The 20,771-nt window shown below is 41.4% G+C and overlaps 1 protein-coding gene across 1 annotated transcript in view; it reads left to right on the top strand.

Annotated features, from left to right (window-relative positions):
- Positions 1 to 20,211, top strand: part of MYO15B (myosin XVB) — a 123,103-nt gene extending 102,892 nt beyond the window's left edge. The window contains exons 48-61 of the mRNA XM_042447553.1: positions 3,821 to 3,884; positions 4,817 to 4,889; positions 6,005 to 6,081; positions 6,893 to 6,969; positions 8,918 to 9,048; positions 9,322 to 9,416; positions 10,756 to 10,833; positions 11,398 to 11,494; positions 12,982 to 13,130; positions 13,640 to 13,761; positions 14,504 to 14,637; positions 15,696 to 15,829; positions 17,041 to 17,181; positions 18,324 to 20,211. Coding sequence (XP_042303487.1) covers positions 3,821 to 3,884; positions 4,817 to 4,889; positions 6,005 to 6,081; positions 6,893 to 6,969; positions 8,918 to 9,048; positions 9,322 to 9,416; positions 10,756 to 10,833; positions 11,398 to 11,494; positions 12,982 to 13,130; positions 13,640 to 13,761; positions 14,504 to 14,637; positions 15,696 to 15,829; positions 17,041 to 17,181; positions 18,324 to 18,386 — 1,435 coding nt within the window. The 3' untranslated portion in view covers positions 18,387 to 20,211. The remainder of the gene's footprint in view (positions 1 to 3,820; positions 3,885 to 4,816; positions 4,890 to 6,004; positions 6,082 to 6,892; positions 6,970 to 8,917; positions 9,049 to 9,321; positions 9,417 to 10,755; positions 10,834 to 11,397; positions 11,495 to 12,981; positions 13,131 to 13,639; positions 13,762 to 14,503; positions 14,638 to 15,695; positions 15,830 to 17,040; positions 17,182 to 18,323) is intronic.
- The last annotated feature ends 560 nt before the right edge of the window (positions 20,212 to 20,771 follow it).

Below are 20,771 nucleotides of genomic sequence, written 5' to 3'. Positions count from 1 at the left end.
TCCTTCATTGATTTTTTTTGGAATGTCTGCCAAAAATGCCTCTTTATATGGCCTCAAAACACCTAACTCAGTGTTTTGAACACAGAGTGTTTGGGTTGTTTGCATTAAATCCTTATTCAGTAGGATGCACAGTAAAATTATGGTGTAGTGAGAATCTGGGGAATATTATCAACATAACTTTATGTGTAGCACACTCTTGATGGAATATGGGGGAAAGTTGGTATGTGCAAAATGACCTATCCATTACACCAAGGAATTATACGCGAGAGAAAACTCTAATGACCTTATGACCTCCTTTCATTTTTCACATTGAGTTCTTACTAGCCCATGAATGCATTTCTTAACATACAAACCAATTCTATGTATTTAATCTGATGTATTTTGCCTAAACTATTGTACTTTATTTTACATGAGTTTTTCAAACAAATCTGATCAATTATTCAGATGTCTTAATATCCAGATCTCCCTTCTTTTCCTCAGTTGGCTTGATAAAATCATCCTTGATATTTTATAATATGTTTACAACCTCTTTTGGTTACCGGGCGGGATCTAAATCTTAAACCATTTAGTTTGATTTGATTTACTACATTTACAATAGTCATATTTATATAAAGAGCATTTTCTGTATTTCTTGCATGTTTCAAAACAGACACTAATAAAAAATATATATCCTAGCTCTATGTTGGTGTTACTGTGACATGTACGGAGGGTGAAGAGAGCTAAGACAAGAAAGATGTTGCTACATGATTTGCATCCTAGTGGCATAGATGGCACCAGTTCCTAGGTGTGCCTTTTGTAAGCTCTAGTTGGTACATCAGCTGCATTTGTCAGATTTGGCCATGGTTAGACTACCACAATGTTCTGTACATGGGGTGGCCTCTGAAGGCAGACCAAAAGGGACAGGTAGTGCAAAATATCTGGATGCTAGTGGTAACTAGAAAATCTGCACACATGACTTGTTTCAGCTGCATTGGTTACCATTGTATTTACTCTAGCCTTAAACCACATACAGTATATGGTAAAGGCATAAGTGACCCTTCATGACTTTCCTCTTTGATAGATACCATAGCATACATCAACTTTAAATTGTACCTCTCCTCTTTCTTCTTCTTCTTCTTCTTCTTCTTCTTCTTCTTCCTTGTTGCTTCATGTCACTTGGGAGAATATTCCTCTAAAAAGCAATTTTAAAATATTGATAACAGCAATAACAACTTGAATAGCAACAACATTTCCTGATGACAGCTGAACAGTGTTTCCTTGGAAGAAACAAGTCTGATTTCCCCCCAAGAGACAAAACCTACTTTTCAGAGGCATTTGAAGTAGGGAGTTCCTTAGATATGGCCAATCATTTTCCCCATAGAACTTAGCAAATTTAAAAGTATTGCTAATGGTCAGGTGGGCTCTTAGATTACAAGACTTCATGTGAATCTAGAATTCACTTAATATGTCAATGTCAGCATGGTGTAGTGATTTGAGTACTGGACTACAGCTGGAGACCAGGGCTTAAATCAGCCATGGAAACCCATGGGTGACCTTGGACAAGTCACACTCTCTCAGTCTCAGAAAAAGGCAAAAGCAAAAAAGGTCATCTGAGCAAATCACATCAAGAAAACCCTGTGATAGGTTTGCCTTAGGATCACCATAAGTATTGAAATGACTTGAAGAAGCACAGCACACACAGCTAAGACAAGGAATTCTGCCGCTTAAGCCAGTTCCGTACAAGTAGGGCTAAATGATGCACTAAGTTAGTTGGCAGTATAATACTGAGCCTCTCTTTCTTTCTTTTTTAAACTTCAAGTACTGTATATGGGTCCCCAATAGTGTTTCCAGGTTTTCAAAATAGCAATAAGATATATGCAGGGTTGACAATCGGGAGTAGCTATCAATAATTTTGTGTTCTACCTAGATTCCAAATTAATGTATTAATTTCGGTTTTAGCTTAGTTGTGTATTTCGCTGCAAAATTAACATATTAACCACTCTCATAAATTACATGACACACATATTTCTGTCTTCATGAAGGGCCCACTCACCCCCGTCCCGATATGCAATTTTTGGCAGCTTGTTCATTGAATGTAAAAGGAAAAGCTTTCCAATCTTCAAATAAGGATCAGCCCTTATAATAAGGGACTACTGGCAAATCTAGCCCCCATTCTGGAATGGGATCCCTGTGTTAGCAGGGTAGACTTAAATATTTCCTTCTGAAGCTGCTTTAAGTCTGAATCCAATTTTTAGTCCTGACTGGAGTAGAGTCTTTGAATTAATGGATCATACATTATGTGCTGACTTATCAAGTTCCCAGTTATTCAGTGAGTTGACTTTTGTTGAGATTAACAACTGGATCTCGATTGTTCCTTTCAAATTGTGCTTCCACACACACATGTTATATGTTGGAGCTAGATGAAGGGGAAAAATCACTTGGTGTCAATAAAGTCTTTCTAGGGAGCATTTAGGGGTGAAGGAAAGGCTGAAACCTGTACAATAGTGATGTCCCCTCCCCTGGTGTCACCCAGTGCAGAGGGACTGTTGGGGGGATGGCAGTGACCAAAACAGTGCATTTGACCCATTCATTCGCCACCATGGTGGATGTCTCCTCGTGAGGGTGCTCCACCGCTACAGCAAAGCCAGTAGAGGCACACATGGGCCTCTCCTTCGTAACCACGGTGAAGCCAGGAGGGGTGCAGTGGGAGGAGGGCCCAACCTGGTGTCACCGCTCTTCTTGGGTGTCATCCGGTAAAGCACATACCTGATACACCCCTAGTGGTGCCACTGTTGTACAGTAGCCCTAACTCAACAGAAGATTCCCAAACACTTGCTTTAAAAAAAAAAAAGGGGGGGGGATCAGGTACATGCTAGATATTCAATTTGGCCCACAGTGTAGCCTTTAAGAGAGTAAGGCACATGACACTATGCATTGCAGCACTCAAGAAATCTCTGTCAGGTTCTCACAATTTTTTAAAAAATGATACGGATTTTACTACTTAAAAGGAATAGATGGGCCATTAAGATAAAAAGAGGGGCACATGTTTTGCAAGAGTAATTAAAACTTGACAATATCTCAAGTATGTTCTGCTTAGACAAGGAAGGAGGATTAGGAATCCCTTTGGTGTTCTAGGCTGACACTTACAGACACTCCTAAATAACATTCATAAATTGTGATTTGTCTACTTCCTGCTAAGAGTGCAGTTCTCCAAGAATGCAGCTTGGTCTTATTTGTCAAAACTGCATCAAAAGATGAATCCTCTCCACTTCCATCCCCTCCTCACCTCTAGAAGGAAACAGTGAGATAGCTATAATAATGGAATTACTGACTCTGAACAGAAAGATGTCAATTGACATATGTCTTGATATAAGGGCTGTTTTTCTGATCAGACTTTAAAGTAGCTTGTATAATGATCATTGTGATTGGAAATAGTGAAGAATCCTTCAGCACCTTGCTGTTTCTATTTTTTTATTATTATTACTGTTTTGCAGGTGACTTGTGGTATATGGATCACCATTTAAAAGTCACTGTTAGGAAAACAGGAAGCTGCATTATACCAAGCCAGATAATTCGTGCACCTAATCCTGCATTGTTTGCACCAAGGTGGGCAATGCATAGCCCTCCAGATTTTGTTGGATGCTAATTCCCATCAGCCCTAGCCAGCACAGCCACTAGTTAGGGATTGTGGGAAGTACAGTCCAAAACATTTTGAGGGCCACATGTTCTCCACTCCTGGTCTACACTGATTGACAGCAGTAGACTGGTGTCTCAGAGGTCTCACATCAGCACTTTCTTTATCATTTTCCTGGATAATATCCCACCTTTCTCTTTCTACTAGGCTGGGTTGGAAGGAGATGAGTGCTGAAGAGAAGGATCCAGCTCTCTTGGTTCAGCATACGAAGGTGAATAAGAGGAAAAGAATCATTTTTGGGTATTGTCTCCTCCTTTGCCTTTGCCATCTCTTCCAAAGGAGGATGACCAAAATGGTGAAAGGCGTGCACTATGAGGGGCTGCTTAGGCAGCCAGGTTTATTTAGTCTGAAGAAGAGAAGGTGAAGAGCATGATAGCCATGTTTAAATATTTGAAGGGATGTCATATGGAGGGAGCAAGTTTGTTTTTTGTTGCTCCAAAGAGTAAGAAATGGAGCAATAGCTTCAAACTACAGGAAAAGAGATTTCATCTAAACATGAAGAACTACCTGATGTTAAGAGCTATTCAGGAGTGAAAAACACTGCCTCGAGGTGGTGGAATCTCCTTCTTTGAAGGTTTTTAAACAAAGGATGGGTGGTGGCCATCTGTTGGGACTTTGTGCTTTGATTGTGCATGGTAGGGGGTTGGACTGGTTAGTCCTTGTGGTCTCTTCCATCTCTATGATTCCGTGATTCTATTGTTGTATGTCTTCATGTAACTCTGGCTTATGGCAACCCCCTCACAAATATTTCTTAGCAAGATTTATTGTGAGGAGGTTGGCCATTGCCTTCCTCTAAGACTGCAAGAATGGGTAAGAAGGAATGAAGAAGGTTACCTTGTTCTTTACCACAGATGGTAAAATATTTTGTGTTGGACCTGATTTCTGTTGTTTTCAGTACAACTCCCATAGCCCTTTACCATTGGTCCTATTTGCTGGGGCCCTTAAGCTGGAGTTCAAAATGTCAGGATTTGTCAAAATGTTAGTTTTTCTGCTGTGCTGTGTCTGTTGATTCATCAGTGCATATGTCTCTGTTTCAAACAGACCCACCTTCAACTTGGGCCAGAGATAAAGGTCTCTTTTTTTCTTACCTTGCCTTCCTGAGTTCTGCTCTCTCTTGATGATCCTTGTTTTCTGGCCTCACAGGTACCAATCCAGGGATCACTCCTCTTCTTCTCTGATGGCGAGATGAATGACCTGGCTAAAAAAGCTTTTATGAGTATGTCATGGCAGGTGCTCCTTTGGACCAACCAATACATTAAACAGATTTGTTGGGTACCATGGCTGAGACCCAATAGAGTGCTGGCAGAGTACAAATCTCCACAAACATACATACACCAGTCATTGATGCAGAGGCTACTCCTTCTTTTCCAGCTGCTTCCTGAGGCCCTTGCAGCCAAGGGCCTCCCAGGAACAGTTCCATCCCTTTGGCAGCAATCCTTTATGGAAGTGTACCTTGGTGTTCCAGCTGTCCTTGTACAACCTCACCCTGCACTGCTTCTAAGTGTATAGCTGGTCAGCTGGGATGTCCTCAGGTGTACCTTGCCAGCCAGCAGTTGGCCAAGGGCTGCATGCAAGAGCATCTCCTCCCTCCCCTGCTGCTGTGCACCCTGAGGTCTGACATATTGGGCAAAGAATACCCTTTTTCAGTGGCCCTAAATGTGCCCCCTTCTACCTGTCACTGGTGTGATTCTGGCCTATATGGCCAGAGCCCTGGGGGAAATTTGATTTACACATTCAGGGGAGGGGCCAAAGTGCTTTTCTGCTTTTGTCTCTGATGGAGTTGCCAATACAGTCGGCCCTTCTTATACACGGATTTTTTATACACGGATTTAAGCATACACGGTTTGAAAATGTTCCAAAAAAGTATAAATTTACCTTGATGTTCCATTTTTTATTAGGGACACCATTTTGCTATGTCATTATACTTAATGGGACTTGAGCATACACGGATTTTGTTATACACGGGGGATCTTGGAACCAAACCCCAGAGTATAACAAGGATCCATTGTATCCAGGCATTTGCTTTTTCTGTTGTCAGTAGTATTGGAGAAATGGAGGCCACATTTTTGTCCCTTCCCTTTTCCCAGCACATGAGGATTCAGGCTCAGTGGAGCCTCCATATTGATGGGGGTTCAGTTCAGGGAGGGGAGCACTGGATGACAAAGAAGGTGGATGATTGCATCCCATGTCATTCAGTGGTGTTGACAGAGATGCACACGCTTCAGCATGTGCATGTTCACATTGCTGCCATCGAATAATATGGGGTGTAGCAATTTGCAAATGGTCCACTGTATTTCTAACCCAGATTAATGTTGTCTTTTTGTTTCGCAGCTCTAATGAGATTCATGGGAGATGGGCCAGCCATCAAAGGCCAAAATGAGGTTGATTACATCTATGAAATCCTCCAGGTTTGTAGTTCTTTTAATGATGGATGTGAGAGGGTGATGGTGATTAGAACAGGAGATGAAAGGTAACTGTTTTGGGAAGGAGGGATATCACATCCCCTCTCAAATGAAACTGAACTCCTCCCAGATGACCCCTGTACTGATTCTTGTCAAGGGATCATCTGAGTCATATGGGTCTCCACACTCAGATTGCTGAAACAAGATCTTCAACTGGCATCAAAAGACCAGTAAGAAAGGATGCCAGATCTACCAGTCAGGGAGAATGATACCTTGGTCAGTACCTTTTTCCATGTTCCCATCAACCACACATCAGGTGGAGGTGGAACACACAGAAGGCCAAATTGCACAAGAGACAGAGGATCTTTCTATCCACCCATAGACTCATCAGGTTGACCTGGAAAATATGTAGAAAGTGGAGAAAGACATTATTCTAAGTTAGTCATTCATTATTCCTCAGATGAAAAATGAACTTGACACCCTAGTCCTCAACCCCATGGAAGCATAGGAAAGAGTATTAGGATCTTCCTTTGTTGTTGTGTGCCTTCGAGTCATTTCCGACTTATAGTGACCCTAAGGTGAACCTATCATGGGGTTTTCTTGGCAGGTTTCTCCACAGGGTGTTTGCCATTGCCTTCCTCTGAGGTTGAGAGGGTGTGACTTGTCCAGGCTCACCCAGTACAGTTCATGGTCAGTGAGGATTCACATCCTGGTTTCATAGTCAGATGCTCAAACCATAACATCACACTGTCCTTGTGTAAAAATAAGATACTGTATTTGCGAAACTGAACTTTCACATTTTCTCTGCCATATACAGCTCTGCAAAGAAAAGGAGAATTTGCATGATGAGATTTATTGCCAGGTCATCAAGCAAATCACCCAGAACCCTCATCAGTAAGTCCAGCTGTAGCATAGGATCTGAAACTTAAGGCTGGGGAGGTGGGAAATGGCTTAGGAGGAGGGAGAAACAAGCATGTTACATAAGGGAGCTTCTGCTAGAAAGGAAACATTGAGATTATTTTAAGGAGAAATCCATGTAATTGTAGTGACTAACAAGTCCCCTTTAAAAATGATGGTACTTTCAGTGAGAGAGTGAGAGAGTTATTGTCAGGTACAGCTTGTCTCCTGGTCCTCTTCCAGACTCCAAAAACAGATTCTAGATTCCAGTCTAAGAACAGCTTTTATTGAAGAAGAAAGAAACTAAAATAGACAGGTCTATGACTTTTTTTTAAAAATCAGATCTAAAGTCATAGTGCATTCAGGCACTTTTATAGTAAATAGTAAAATCCCTCCCCTTGAGTTTGTAGTATTATATAATTGGTCCCTTTAGGCTCAAGCTTCCTGCACTTTGACCATCTTGCTGACATAATGCTTAACTGTCAGAGAATCTGTGCCGTGCTGGCAAGATCCATGTGAATATGCAGCCTTCCCACCACCAACAGACATAACATCCTTGAAATTGTTATATGACTGTGAGCTAGTCATATATATATATATATATATATATATATATATATATATATATACACAAACCATAGCAAAAGCAAAGCACCAATGAATCTTAGTAACATTATTATGACCATAAACATATTATTACTAATGAACCCTCTTGTCCAAGTAAGTATGTATACTTATATATTAATGTTTTAAGTCATGGAGCTTGCTCTGACCTCCCCCCTTATACAAGCCGCTGGCTGCAAACAGAGTAGGAACATCCCACACATACCAAGCCTAGCTGGTAAGGCTTTTTTTTAAATCAAAGTTATGTTTCACAGCCTTTTCAGCACAATTATAAATGCATTAACTCTTTTTAAGAACCAGCTCAAGGTTTATACAGGTCTATCTAAACATAAACTGTAAATCCCAACTCTAAATCTAATCAAATTTCTGGCAGGAGAGCATCACACAAATGTCAGTTTTAGTTTTTACTTTTCATTTTAGTTTTCCCCTGCATCATCATTGGGCTTTAAATAAAACATGATACCTTTAGGGAAGTTCTCCAGATTCTGTGCTAATCAGTAAGATCCTAGGGTAGCCTCCCCCATTTTGGTACCCTTCAGATTTGTCTGACTATGGATCACATGCTGGCTGGGAGTGATGGGAGCTCTAGTTCAACTGCATATTGTTGCTGTCCTAAAGCAGACTTTCAGCTTTAGAGTTTTCGTGTGTAGCCAGTAAATCAGGACCAGTCTCATTCTGAAGGAGAAGAGTGCTCTGCCTCAAATTTCTAGCTGTACCTTCTCCCTCTCCTCTGTTCAGTTGCCTTCCTTACTGTCAGTTCCTTCCCTGCTAGTCTTCACCTGAGAGCCAGCAGGGAACTTAAACATAAAGAAAGGCGCTCATAATCACATGCAGAGAAGATGGCTCTTGTGTCTCCCAGCAGCTGTGCTCTGTTTCCTGTTTTACATCTCTCTTGATGCCCTCACTGCTATGAATTCATGGTTGCTTCTTTGTGAGCCCTGAATTGAATTCTTTGTCTCTGAAGCTCAAGGGCTTTTATGTGAGCTCTCTGTGCTGTACACACACTATGGGCTTCAAGACAGCAGCTGCAGGCTTTATCCACTTGAGGCTCTTTGTTGTTCCTTGGGTGATGTGGAGGGATCTGTTTGTTGTAAAATGAGCAGGTAAACAGTCCCTTAGTCACAAATAATATTTTCCCCATTAAAACTTCATCTTGCTGCTCAACAGTCACTCATTTCCCCTCCTTTCTCCCCACCCCCACCCCTTTTCCCCATCTCTTCCTTCCTTTATTTTCTTCCACCAAGAAGGAATTGTATTTTATTTAACAGCCCACTTTGGTCTCGGGGTTACGTGTAACCCATGTTTCTCTCTTATCCGGCAGAGACAGAAGCCACCGTGGCTGGCAGCTCCTGAGCCTCTTGACTGGCTACTTCCTCCCTTCCAGCAATTTGATGCCTTATGTCACCAAGTATTTGCAGCAGGCCAGCTCTGAAAGTGCCAACCCCTGCAAAGGTACAGGCTTTGGGGCCCTATTCAGACTTCATTTAGTTATTGAATCTTTGGGGCCCTATTTGGCAATCATTAAATTCACTGCTTCTGAGGAGTTGGGTAGATTTTCCCATGGGTAGGAAAGAACCCCCACTTTTGCCTCACTCCTGCACACTCCTCTTGACTTCCCTTCCTTGCCACAAAATGACAGACAGCCTGTATCTTGACACCAATGGGCAGAACATGGAAGAACTTCAGTTTTATGGCATGATGTGCTGAATCCTTTGTCTTCCTCAGAAATGGCCCGAACTTGCCAGAGCAACTTGAGAAAAATGGTTTTGAACGGAGGCCGGAGACACTTGCCATTCCGTGTAGAGATGGAAGCATTTTTGGTAACTATGTAGTAGATGGGAGGTTTGAAGGGAAGATTCTAGTGGTAAGAAGCAAATACAGTTGTCCCTCCATATTCACAAGGGTTAGGGGAACAAGACCCCCATGAATATGGAAAAACCGCAAATAACAAAAACACTGTTTTTACCTGAGAGGACACCTCTCTAGGAATCTCTAGGTCCTCCAGTGCAACTCTGTGGTCAATGTCCAACATACACTGACCATAGAATGGCACTGGAGTAGCTACAAATGGTCTTTCAGTGCAACTTGTAGTTAAAGTTGACCACAGAGTTGCACTGGAGGACCTAGACAGTCCTAAAGAGAACATTAATGAAATCCGTGAATAATCAAATCTGCAAATATCAAAGCCGCAAATATGGAGGGATGACTGTATTTGAATCTGGAAGGCAAGTGCAAGCAGAAGACTCTGAAAAGTCTTGGTGAATAGATGTTTGTGATGATCATTCATGGAAATGGTTTGGTATGTGGGACAAGAGGTGCTTTGAGCAAATAATTTTATGGCACATTTCCCAAATTCAGTGCCCTCTAGATCTGTGGTATACAACTGCCATCTTCCCCAGACAGCATTACCACTGGCCCAAAACATCTGGAGGGTCCCAAGTTGTGGAAGGCTAGTCCACTCCTTGCAATTGCACACTGACTGAGAGTGAGGTGGGGCTGAGAGGTTGTGAAAGGGAGTGGCCATATCACAAGGGAAGTGAGAACAGAGAGTCATGGGAAAAGATTTGTATGAAGTACACTCTTTCTGTTTCTTTGGGATAAGAATTAGTGCTGTAGTATGTACCTGAAAAAGGAGTGCCTTCAGATCTTTCCCATTCCAGAAGTACCAGATCCCATCTGATCTTGGGAGCTAAGCCCTGGTTAGTACAGGTACTTGGAAGGCAGACTGCCAAAAAACTACCAGGTGCTGGAGGCTATGTTTCAGAAAAAGAGACTGACAAAACTACCTCAGACTATTCCTTGCTTAAAACACTTGTATGAAATTAATGGGGTTGGCATAAGTCGACAGGTGACTTGAAGACACACATGCACCCAGGATTCTGCTGACTCTAAATTCACTAACCACAGGCTTTGACCCGTAAACAGTTAATAAACCTAAATCAGAAAGTTTAAATATTTTTTCAAGTTTATTCTTCAAGAGATTAAAGATTACAAGAGCACATTCCATTCATTTCAATGGAAGAATTAAGAAAATTCCCAAATCCATTTCACTGAAACTAGTAAGACTTCAAAGTATTCAGTATAGCTCAGTGTTGGGGGGGGGGGAATGGAGGAGTGGACAAAGAGAACCTACATTGATTTCTGATTTCTCCTTGGTAGAAGGGACGGAGCTCACACCGGATATCTATCAACTTACCTGGAGGACAGCAGTATCCCACAAAAATTAAAACTTTCACAGTGAGTTCTTGTTTAGTACACTTGCCAGCATATTGTAGGAGCAGTGCTGACCATATCCATATCCATAGTGGTGGATGAGCACCCACTCACTGCACATTCACAATTACAAATACCCCAATGTTATAGAGAAGACGGGTGGTGAATCTAGATTGATTAAAAAGGTCAGGAAGTCCCAGTTCTTGTTATTTCCATATATGTTTTGTTTATTCCAGAATGTTTTCTGTCAGTCCTGGTACAATCAAAGACTTTGTATACCAACTCCCAATTCAGTTGAGTTAACCCAACATAAAATCAGAAAGAACAGAAGCAAAAGCTGGAGCTTTTCAGTGTGAATGTGCCCTCAGAGTGGGCTATGATGTTTTGGAAGTGCCGTTTGCATCCAGAGATTGTCCTTTCAGTGCAGCAGCCTTTTTCTTCTGGAGGATTTCATTCTTGGAGGAGGGCCTTCTTCCTAACCAGTCTTTTGGCCAACCAGTAGCCAGGCCAATGATCCTGGAAGTATTTAAACTTATGGTTTAATTTCTTTAATTAAATTAGACCTCCATTTCTCCCTTTGGGTTGCAGGTTGCTGCAGATGTGATAAAGGAAATCAGTGAACAGATGGGAATCACAGAGCCAGAAGAGATTCAGGAATTTGCCATCCTTGTCAACAGAAAAGATGGTATGAATACCCACTGCAACAGTTTTTTTTTCTGGTATACCAGTTGCAGCCCTTCCTTTCTGTAACCTGGCCAGCAGCTGCCTATGACTCATGAACCGTATGGGACTATCAACGTTCAATAATTAAAAGCATGCATGGTAGATTTATTCTACTGATGTACCAGCTCCTGTAGATCAGTAGATCTTGATAGACTAGTGGATTTCATTACCTCTTGAAAGGTTTGGTTGTACTAACAACTTGCGTTGCAATTTTTGTGCAGTATTTTAAGTCTCCTCCTCTAATTTTTTTTAGAGGGGAGGGCATTGTTTTGTTTCAAAATGATGCCAAATGTGGATCAGCATTCTTTTATCCATACCTTTGCTGGATGTTGTGAAAGAAATTAAAGAGAGCGCTAAAGCCACTCAGGGACTACTCAGCTGAAGGTTCTGCAAGGTTGGAGGAAGAAACTGTGAGAGAAAACTAGTGAAGAGACAGACACACATATACAACACTGTGTTATGCTACTGTTCAAAGAAAAGGATGCAATTAGAGACGAAGGACCAGTGATTATAGATGGCATCAAGCATTGCCATCTACTGTTTGAAACAGGAAAGGAAAAGTAGGACAAAGGAGTTAATATGACTCTTTTACTGTTGTTTTCTACCCTCAAATAGTTTCTGACTTACAGTGACTCTAGTACTAACCTGTCATGGGGCTTTCTTGGCAAGGTTTGTTCAGAGGGAGCTTGCCAGTGCTTTCCTCTGACTTAGTGAAATATGATGTTTCTCATGGGCACTTATATGAAGATCCAAGAGGGCGGTCAAGACTAGGAATGTTGATGGCTGCCAGCTCGGTGATTCCATGGCAGGAGCTTTCCTAGCACCACCTACAGCCAATCAGTTTGGTTCAGAGGACTGGAGCTGCTGCCTGGCTATCTTCAGTCTGTCATTGTACAAGGAATACTGGATACTTGCACCATATTGTGAAAAAAAAATGTTATGGTAGCCAGAATCACTAAGAGGATTCTGGCCTTTGCTTGGTTGGTCCAGACCGGATCCAGAATGTGATAAGGTTTGCTAGGGTCCTAAGACTATGCACAGTGCATCCAAGAAGGCTGGGACAAAATGAAAGAATCCTCAGGTTGATAACCTGCTATGTGAAGAGGAGGCCCATTGTGGAATGTCTTGAGAGCCCCTGAAATCCTTGAACTAGTCACTACAGGACATTGCAGTGACATATTTCGTGATACAAAGTAAACCAAGACTCACTTGTGGGGCCAGGATGGAAGACAGGGTACACGTTTCCAGCAGTAGACTGGTTTCACATGAAATGTCACCTTGTGCATAAATGTCCATGTGGGACAGCGTAATTTGGGCTAAACTGTCCTGGGGGATAAGGCTGCCTTTAGTTTGAGGGAGTGGGGTGACTTGAAGGACCACCCTTTCTTATTTGCTTTGAAAGGGGATGATACTCAAGCATATGCAGGACTGTTTCTGTCTCTTATGTAGGCAAGGTGGTACGGCCCTTGCACCAGAAGGAGTACATCCATGACTACTTGCTAGAGGACAGTTTGGTAGGGCTGAATTTCTGCAGGATCACCTGGAAGATACCACTGCACTTTGAGAACGAGAATTATATCAATCTTCATTACAATCAGGTAGGTTAAGGACAAGGCCTTTTCTTCTTGCCCCATTCAAGGATTCTCCCATACAAGCTGTATCACCTGCAAACAGCTGGTTTACATATGGAACATTTGCTTCCCATTCTCATCTGGCTGTTTTTGCTGGGACCTAGGGTGCATTTACACTATAGAAATAATGCAATTTTGACACCACTTTAACTGCCATGGTTCCATTCTACAGAATTCTGGGATTTGTAGTTTTGTGAGGCACCAGCACTCTTTAGCAGAGAAGGCTGAAGACATTGTAAAACTACAAATCTCATGATTTAATAGGTTGGAGCTACAGCACTAAATGTGGTGTAAAACTGCAATAGTTCTACAGTAGAGATGCACCCCTAGGCCTTGATATTCTGTTGTCAAAGCACATTTTCAGTTCATAAACAACCAGAATTTGCAGAAAGAAACTGGGTTAACATGCATGATACAGATGTTGCACAGCTAATAATACCTACAGAAAAATGTATGCTCTTGTGGGCTATTCCCAGGTACTGCAGAATTATATGAAAGGAACACTAATGTTACAGTACAACCGTGAACTGGAACAACAAGTGGGTACCTTAGCTCTGCTTCAACACTGGGCTAGAGGACTTGGATCAACCCCTTCCATGTAAGTAATTTTCTGTTTTGTAGCCTTCAGTGACTTGAAGTCCAAAATTATTTGTAAAAGCAACATTCCAATCTCTGTCCTGCAATTCCAGTCTAGATCAAAGGGCTTGGTTTTGCTATTCAAATGAGGGAAAAGCTTACATTTGCACCAGTTGATATTTTTCTTCCAATAAAAGAGCAGGCAAGTGCTCTCAATCCAAATTGCAACTGCTCAGAGAAGAGTAAGTTAAACTCTCTTATCCCTCATGCCAGGTTGAGCTCCCCACATCCGTTTTATAAAAGCCATCCACACAAGTGGTAATTGCATTAATCACATCTTGTCTCTGCTCAGCCTTAGTGAGCAGTATTTTTTTTTCCTGCTTAATACTGGTGGAACTGGGAGCCAGGGAGGGACTACTGGTAACACATTCCTCTGTGACTGAAGAGTTTTTGATTTTTTTTCTTTGCTTGGAGCCCACCTATGCATTTAAATACACTAAAGGCACCCCATCTCTTATTATCTTGGAAGCTAACCAGGGTCAGCACTGGTTAGTACATGGATGGGAGACCATGAACAAAGACCAGGTGCCATAGGCTATATTTCAGAGAAAGAAACTGGCAAAACCATCTCTGAGTATTTCTTGCCTAAGAAAACTTTATGAAGTTCATGGGCTCGCCATAAATCAACAAGCAATTTGAAGGCACTTACACACATGAAGGCCAGCTGTAATTTATGGTCATATTTTTGTCTCTCGCCTTAATAGACAAGAGCTAAGAAGCTACATTCCTGATCCTGTGGCACAATTCATCAACCCAGAAATCACTGAAGACTTTATCACCCATCATCTGAAACTATGGCACCCACTTGAACAGCAGGCTGCAAAAATAAATTTCATTGGTGAGTCAACTGGGCTGCATGTGTGAGTGTCATTCTGTCACATAGGTTTTCCTCCCCTGGAAGCAAAGTGTACAAAATCTCTCTCACCCACCAAATCTGTCCAAGCAATTTTAAAGGAAGTTTTGTAACTCTGTGAATGATCACTTTACTTACCTGCATAGAAATGAAATAGGTTAAAGCATAAGTAATCAAGATGGGTTAAACCCAAACTGCTAATACAGCAGCAATCATTATGAGTTCATATATTTGTGAATGGGGCACTTGTATATAAATGTTGACATTTTTATACTAGCAGGTTCAGCAAAACACAACATGGAAGGAATATTCAACAGTCTTTAAAATAATCACCAACAAGTGTGCAATTCTTGTAAATCAAAGCAAAAATAGGTCTCTACTTTTGCCGTTTTGCAAACAGCAGGGTATTTTTTTCTGCACCAGCTTTGCTACACTTGTAAAATCATAAAAATGTCTATAAGATTAGAATGCCTGGATACAGTAAAGGTCTGACCACCCTCTGTTGAGTATTGAATGCTCTAGTCTTGGAGCCACAACAGCATGAGTAACAACAGTATGGTGTCTTTTTAGCCACATTTGTTTTAGCAGAGGAAAAAAAACTCCATATAGCAGCCTGTGTGCAAAATAGTTTACCACAGAATAAAGTGATAAATAAATATGAGGGAGTTGATCAGGCAGGCCCAGCTCCACCAGGGCTAGCCTGAAGAAGAAGAGTCCTCCCTCCAGTCCATCTGCCTTGGTCCAGGCCTCAGAGGGAGAGAAGAACTGCTGGACCTGATCCCCTCCCTCCCACCATGCCCTTCTCCTTTTGTGTCGTGTCTTTTAGATTGTAAGCCTGAGGGCAGGGAACCATCTATTATCCCCTCTGTTGTAAGCCGCCTGGATTCCCACTGATTGGGCGGCATATAAATAAATCCTATTATTATTATTATTATTATTATTATTATTATTATTATTATTATTATTATTATTAAAGAGTCTGAGCTCTGGTATGTTTGTCAGCATGAGTTGATATTATGAATGCTTTCCTCTTTCCCCCCCAGAGCATGTGGTCCAATTTCCACTTTTTGGTTATAATGTTTACCCTGTGAAGAGGATCAGTACACCTGGGTTGCTCATGCCCTGCTTTATAGGAGTGAATCAGGAACAAATCATTGTAGTGGATGAGAAGCTCCAGGTATGCAGTGAGCAGCTCACTTTTTCTTCCCGAAATTTCTTGGAATCCTTAGCAAAGGAAACTCATAGAAAAGAACCTAAGTAGTAGCTGAAATAATTTTGGATGGCTTCCTCTGATCTTCCAAAGATTTCCTCTGTTTACATGATACTTTCAAGGGAAAGTCTGATTTTCATTGCCATCAACTTGCTTGTGGCTGGAAGCACTCCTGGAGTGCATGTTATACCTTCCAGACAATTTTTTTTATCACATCAAACTCCTGCAGGACAGCTACCCTGTGTCTAGTCAAATTCTTTCTTTCAGTTAGTTTCAAAGGTGCTGCAGGATCCTTTTGCATTCTGATTTTCCAGACTAACACAGCTAGGTCTTTGAATTCTTTTAGTCTAGCATGTGTTGTGATGGGTTCAGGCTCAAACCACACATGACACCATTCATACACTTGGCAACTATGTCAAACTTTTTTTTTTGGGGGGGGGGGGGGAGGATAATCAGCAGGTGGGAGCCAGCATAGCATAGTGGTTTGAGTGTTGGACTATGACTCTGGAGACCAGAGTTTGTTTCCCAGCTTGGCCATGAAACACACTGGGTGACTTCAGGCAAGTCACACTCTCAGGGGAAGGCAATGGCAAACTTCCTCTTTTGCCAAGAAAACCCCATGAGAGGTCCGCCTTAAGTCACTTAAGTCAGAAATTATTTGAAGGCACACAACAAAGCAGGTGTGGGGAGCCTGACTGAGAACTGAGGAGGAGGAAGATAATGTGTCTTTTAGTCTTTGACGCCTCCACTCACAACTGCATAAAGAGAAACATTCCCATAAGAAGTCTACAAGCCAATTCATGTTGAGACCACCAGTGACAAGCAAAGGGTGAAAAACCTGTTTACCAGTTACACGGTCGCCCCCCAATCCCGCACCTTTTGTATTTAACATTAAATATTACTTAGTTAAATAAATTAATATTAATATTAAAATATACTGAGTTGCAGGGGGGTGTTCCATCTGGTTCATGAGACAGATAAGATTTCTGTTTTCTAGAAATAACAATAGATGCAGGGGTAGGAAAAGAGCAGTCCTTTAGATACTTTTGGACTGCAATTTCCAGAATTCCTGAACATTAGCTAGAATGAAAAGAATGTTTTTTCAGTCTTCTGACTCTGATTTTCCAATGCAAGACACTTGTCCTAATAGTAATAACAAATTCCCTCTCAATGCTCAGAACATCCACTGCCGAATTCCACTGAGGGAGGTGAAGAGGATGAAGACCTTGCGCCCCCTGGATGAATCAGGAATGCCTGGCCTAGAAGTGAACTACGGCTCACCAGAACAACCTAAAACTATATGGTTTGAATTGAAACAGGTAATACCAGTTGGAGTCAAAACTTGAGAAGTTACTTTTCTTGGACTCAGCTGCCACCATCTCTTGGCCACTCTGGCTATAGCCACTTCTTCAGTTTAAATATCCAGATTGTATAAGGTAGTAGTTTCTGCCTGCATATTTCCCAAAGTTACACATGCAGAACACCACAACATTCACTCCATGTATTTGTAGTAGTAGTTATGGCTTCATACTAATACAACTTTTATGAAAACCAAGAAAAAAGCCCTCTGCTTCTGCAGCAGGGATTGTATGATATAGACCTTTCTGGTTCCTGTGGCCAATAGTAAAATTTAACTTCCAGACAGCCCTTCATATTATGTTAGCATGTTGGACAGGGCACAAGCTCATACTGTGTAACTCAGTTTCAAAGATGGAGGCCTCTTCTGTAGCATCATCTTCCACCATATATAATGCTGTAGAAAACTAAAGGTGTTGTGTTCTTAAGGCTGATTATGTCCTATAATAGTATAGATCAAAGATGGGAAACCTTTTGCCAACCAGATGTTTCAGCCTACTGTCAATCCCAGACAGAACAGACAATAGAAAGGGCTTGTGTGAGCTGTAGATTCCCCAACCCTGGTTCAGATGAGCTAAAATGTGGCACTAAAGAACTGGATTGTTGGGTTTTATTTAGTTGGCCCCACAGTTTCTCCATCCTTGGATTGAAAATACTTTTTTAAAAATCCAAAAATCAAAGCTTGATTTAGCCATTATATATAAGTGACACCATTTCCACTACTCCACTGTTTATAATGAGACATAAGCATCCATAGGGGTGGGGTGGGGGTCCTGGAACCAAACCCAGCAGATACTATGGGTCTGCTGGGTTTGTTTACTTTAGCGGAATGAGGCTATCATTATGGGACAAAAATAGTGCACAACCCATGGCTGTGGGGAAAATTGTAATTTTTTTTACAGGCCTAAGGAGAACAAAGCAGTAATATGCTATGGCTGGATTTAATATATTTTAGCAGCTTTGGGCTTCCTTTCAGAAGGGACAGTTGGGTTCAAAAATTAAATGGCATGAAATCACTTTGTTGATAAGGTATAGAAGTATGGAGTAGAAGTTGTAGACCTGGAAGAGTGGAATCTTTGTTTCATTCTGGTTTCTATCTTGACAGGCTAAATTACTGTACCGTACAATTGCCATAATTGCAGAAGAAGCAACAGAGTCCCACGTTTAGTATCAACCAACAGAAGACTACATCATTTTTTCTCCACTTCAAAAATATTCCCATATTCCCAATGTTACCAGAAATGTTTTTGTTGGGCATTTATGGATAGAGACCTGGATAGTAAATATGGATTACTTCTTCAGTATATGGCCACATCAGCAAAACTATTGTTTGCTCAAAATTAGAAACAGGCCGAAGCACTGACAATAGAAGAATGGTTGGTTAAGGTTGCTGACTAGTAAAAAAAGCTGTACCCACCTCAGTTCAGGTGCTGTTGGAACACACCACATACAACTGTTTTTACTGTGAAAGAACTTCTTTTAGGCTTTGATATGATATATGAAAACTCATTTTTTACTCTGTAGTTTCCAGGGGAAAGGGTTTTTCTTTTGTGTGTGTGTGATGTGTATCCTGCTGGATCAAATGTGGCTTAGGAAGTCAGGTAGTTTAGTGTGGGTGGGGGGCATCCTCCACCTGGCAAACTTTTGCCATTTTTTCCCCCTTTTTCACAATAAATCTGCCCAAGGAACAAATCCAGCCTCTCTTCTCCTACAGGCAGAATTTGTTTCTGTCTCACATCAAAGCCCTGGGGTTGCTTTCCCTGCTTCTGAAAAATCCTAGCAACTGGAAGCACTTGGAAAGGAGGCAAGAGAAGCAGCACCAGCCAAACATCACACCAAGAAGAACGAGCTTGTTCTGTAGATACCAGTCTTAATTCAGTTAAGAATTTGGAGTGGAAAGGGAAATGAGGGAAGAAACATTTTGTTTCTTTCTTCTTCTTGGGGCTACCTGTGTTGAGAAGTTCCTTCACTTACATACTGTGGTGGAAAGGGGACTGGATGGAGGAGCCATCTAATGAGAGTGCAAGGTGGGTGGTAATATTGACAGAAAAATGAGAAAGGCTGATGGCTGACAGGTTTATACATGTTAGGAAGGGGAAAGGTGCACGAAAAGAAACATCCCTTTGTACTGATTCAAATTTGGCTAGGGCAATGTGGCTATTTATATAATGTGAGTCTGGATTTTTATGAGCCAATGTAGCATAAATAGGGTAAAATCTGGGCAAAATACCCCACAATGGATCTGGATTATTTTGCTGGTGTGGATTCAGCCTGAGTTAGCAAAATGGCCAAATTAATGTGGGCTCTAAAGGTTAAGCCAGTTAATGATGTTGAAAGACTGGGAATCATTTATGGACTTTTTGAGCAAAAAGAAATATAAGAAAATAATCTGTGGTTATAAATATTAATAATTTTAGTAGAATTATTTAGTTGGATTTGTATTAGAAAAATATCCCCCTTCCCCCTTTTTATTATAGTCAGGATTGAAGGGGGGAGGCAGACTCTTACTGTGTATTTAGTTTTTTCCCCTCTTTCTTCCTCCTCCCCCATTCCAATTTCTTTATCTTTGATTGTATATGCTTTTGATTGAAAATTAGATTGCCTTAAAAACTAAAAAAACACTAAATCTCAAAATAATCCCTACATTGCTCGAGTTGTGTAATAGCCATGTGCAGTCTTAATCAATCAATCTTTATGGGACTTTTTTATCCAACCTCTGTATACAACCATCTACCTTCTGACTGAGGATTAAGTGTACAGTGTACATTTAGGTAGAGCTGCCCTTTCCCTATGAGACATGATTTCAGTTGTTCCTTAACTACTGCTGCTTCAAAATGTGCAGGAATAGGATAGGCAAAAAAAGTCCCATGTGATCTACACTGGACGGCAAGTCATATCTGTCAAGGAAAAAGCAACATGGGTTATACAGTAAATGAAATAAAACATGTATGTGAGAGTCAGGGTGACTCAGCAGAAGCCAATTGAGAACCACACAGGTGTAAATGGTAATACAATTAACAAGTCCTAAATGCCAAGGACAGAAATGTAAAGTGGATAATTGGACACACCTGACAATTGTTAAGTGGTCAAGGCTGAGATGATGAAATCATTAATTGTAGGATGAACCAAGAGAACCAATGAGAATGATGTACACGCCTACTGGGTGGAAACAGACAACAGTGGGTGGTACCATGCATTGACTATAATAATGACTATGGATCCCAATGTATTTTGTGGGTTGTAGTAGTGGGTAGTAGTTGTGGAGAGTATTGGAGTAGTGTGGAGTTGTGTTGGAGAGTTTTGGAGCTGTATATAGTAGAATAAAGTAGATCTTTTATAAGACTACTGAGTTGTCTGGTGTCTTGGGTGAAGCTACAAGAGCCAGCTGGATCCTGAAGAAGGGTGAAGACTTCTGTGGAAGCAAGAGTGAGAAGGCTTGGAGAGTTTGTCAGGGTCTTCAGCCTGTTCTCTGTAACTCTTGCTAAGCTATAACCACTGGCCAAAACTGGCCAGCGCGGTGCACAACCAGGTGGTGAGTTCAAGCCAGAGGTGA

The sequence above is a fragment of the Sceloporus undulatus genome, chromosome 2 (assembly GCF_019175285.1).
Source record: "Sceloporus undulatus isolate JIND9_A2432 ecotype Alabama chromosome 2, SceUnd_v1.1, whole genome shotgun sequence".
NCBI lineage: Eukaryota > Metazoa > Chordata > Lepidosauria > Squamata > Phrynosomatidae > Sceloporus > Sceloporus undulatus.
The sequence above is the reverse complement of the archived record's forward strand: the minus strand, read 5'-3'. Positions and strand labels throughout refer to the sequence as shown.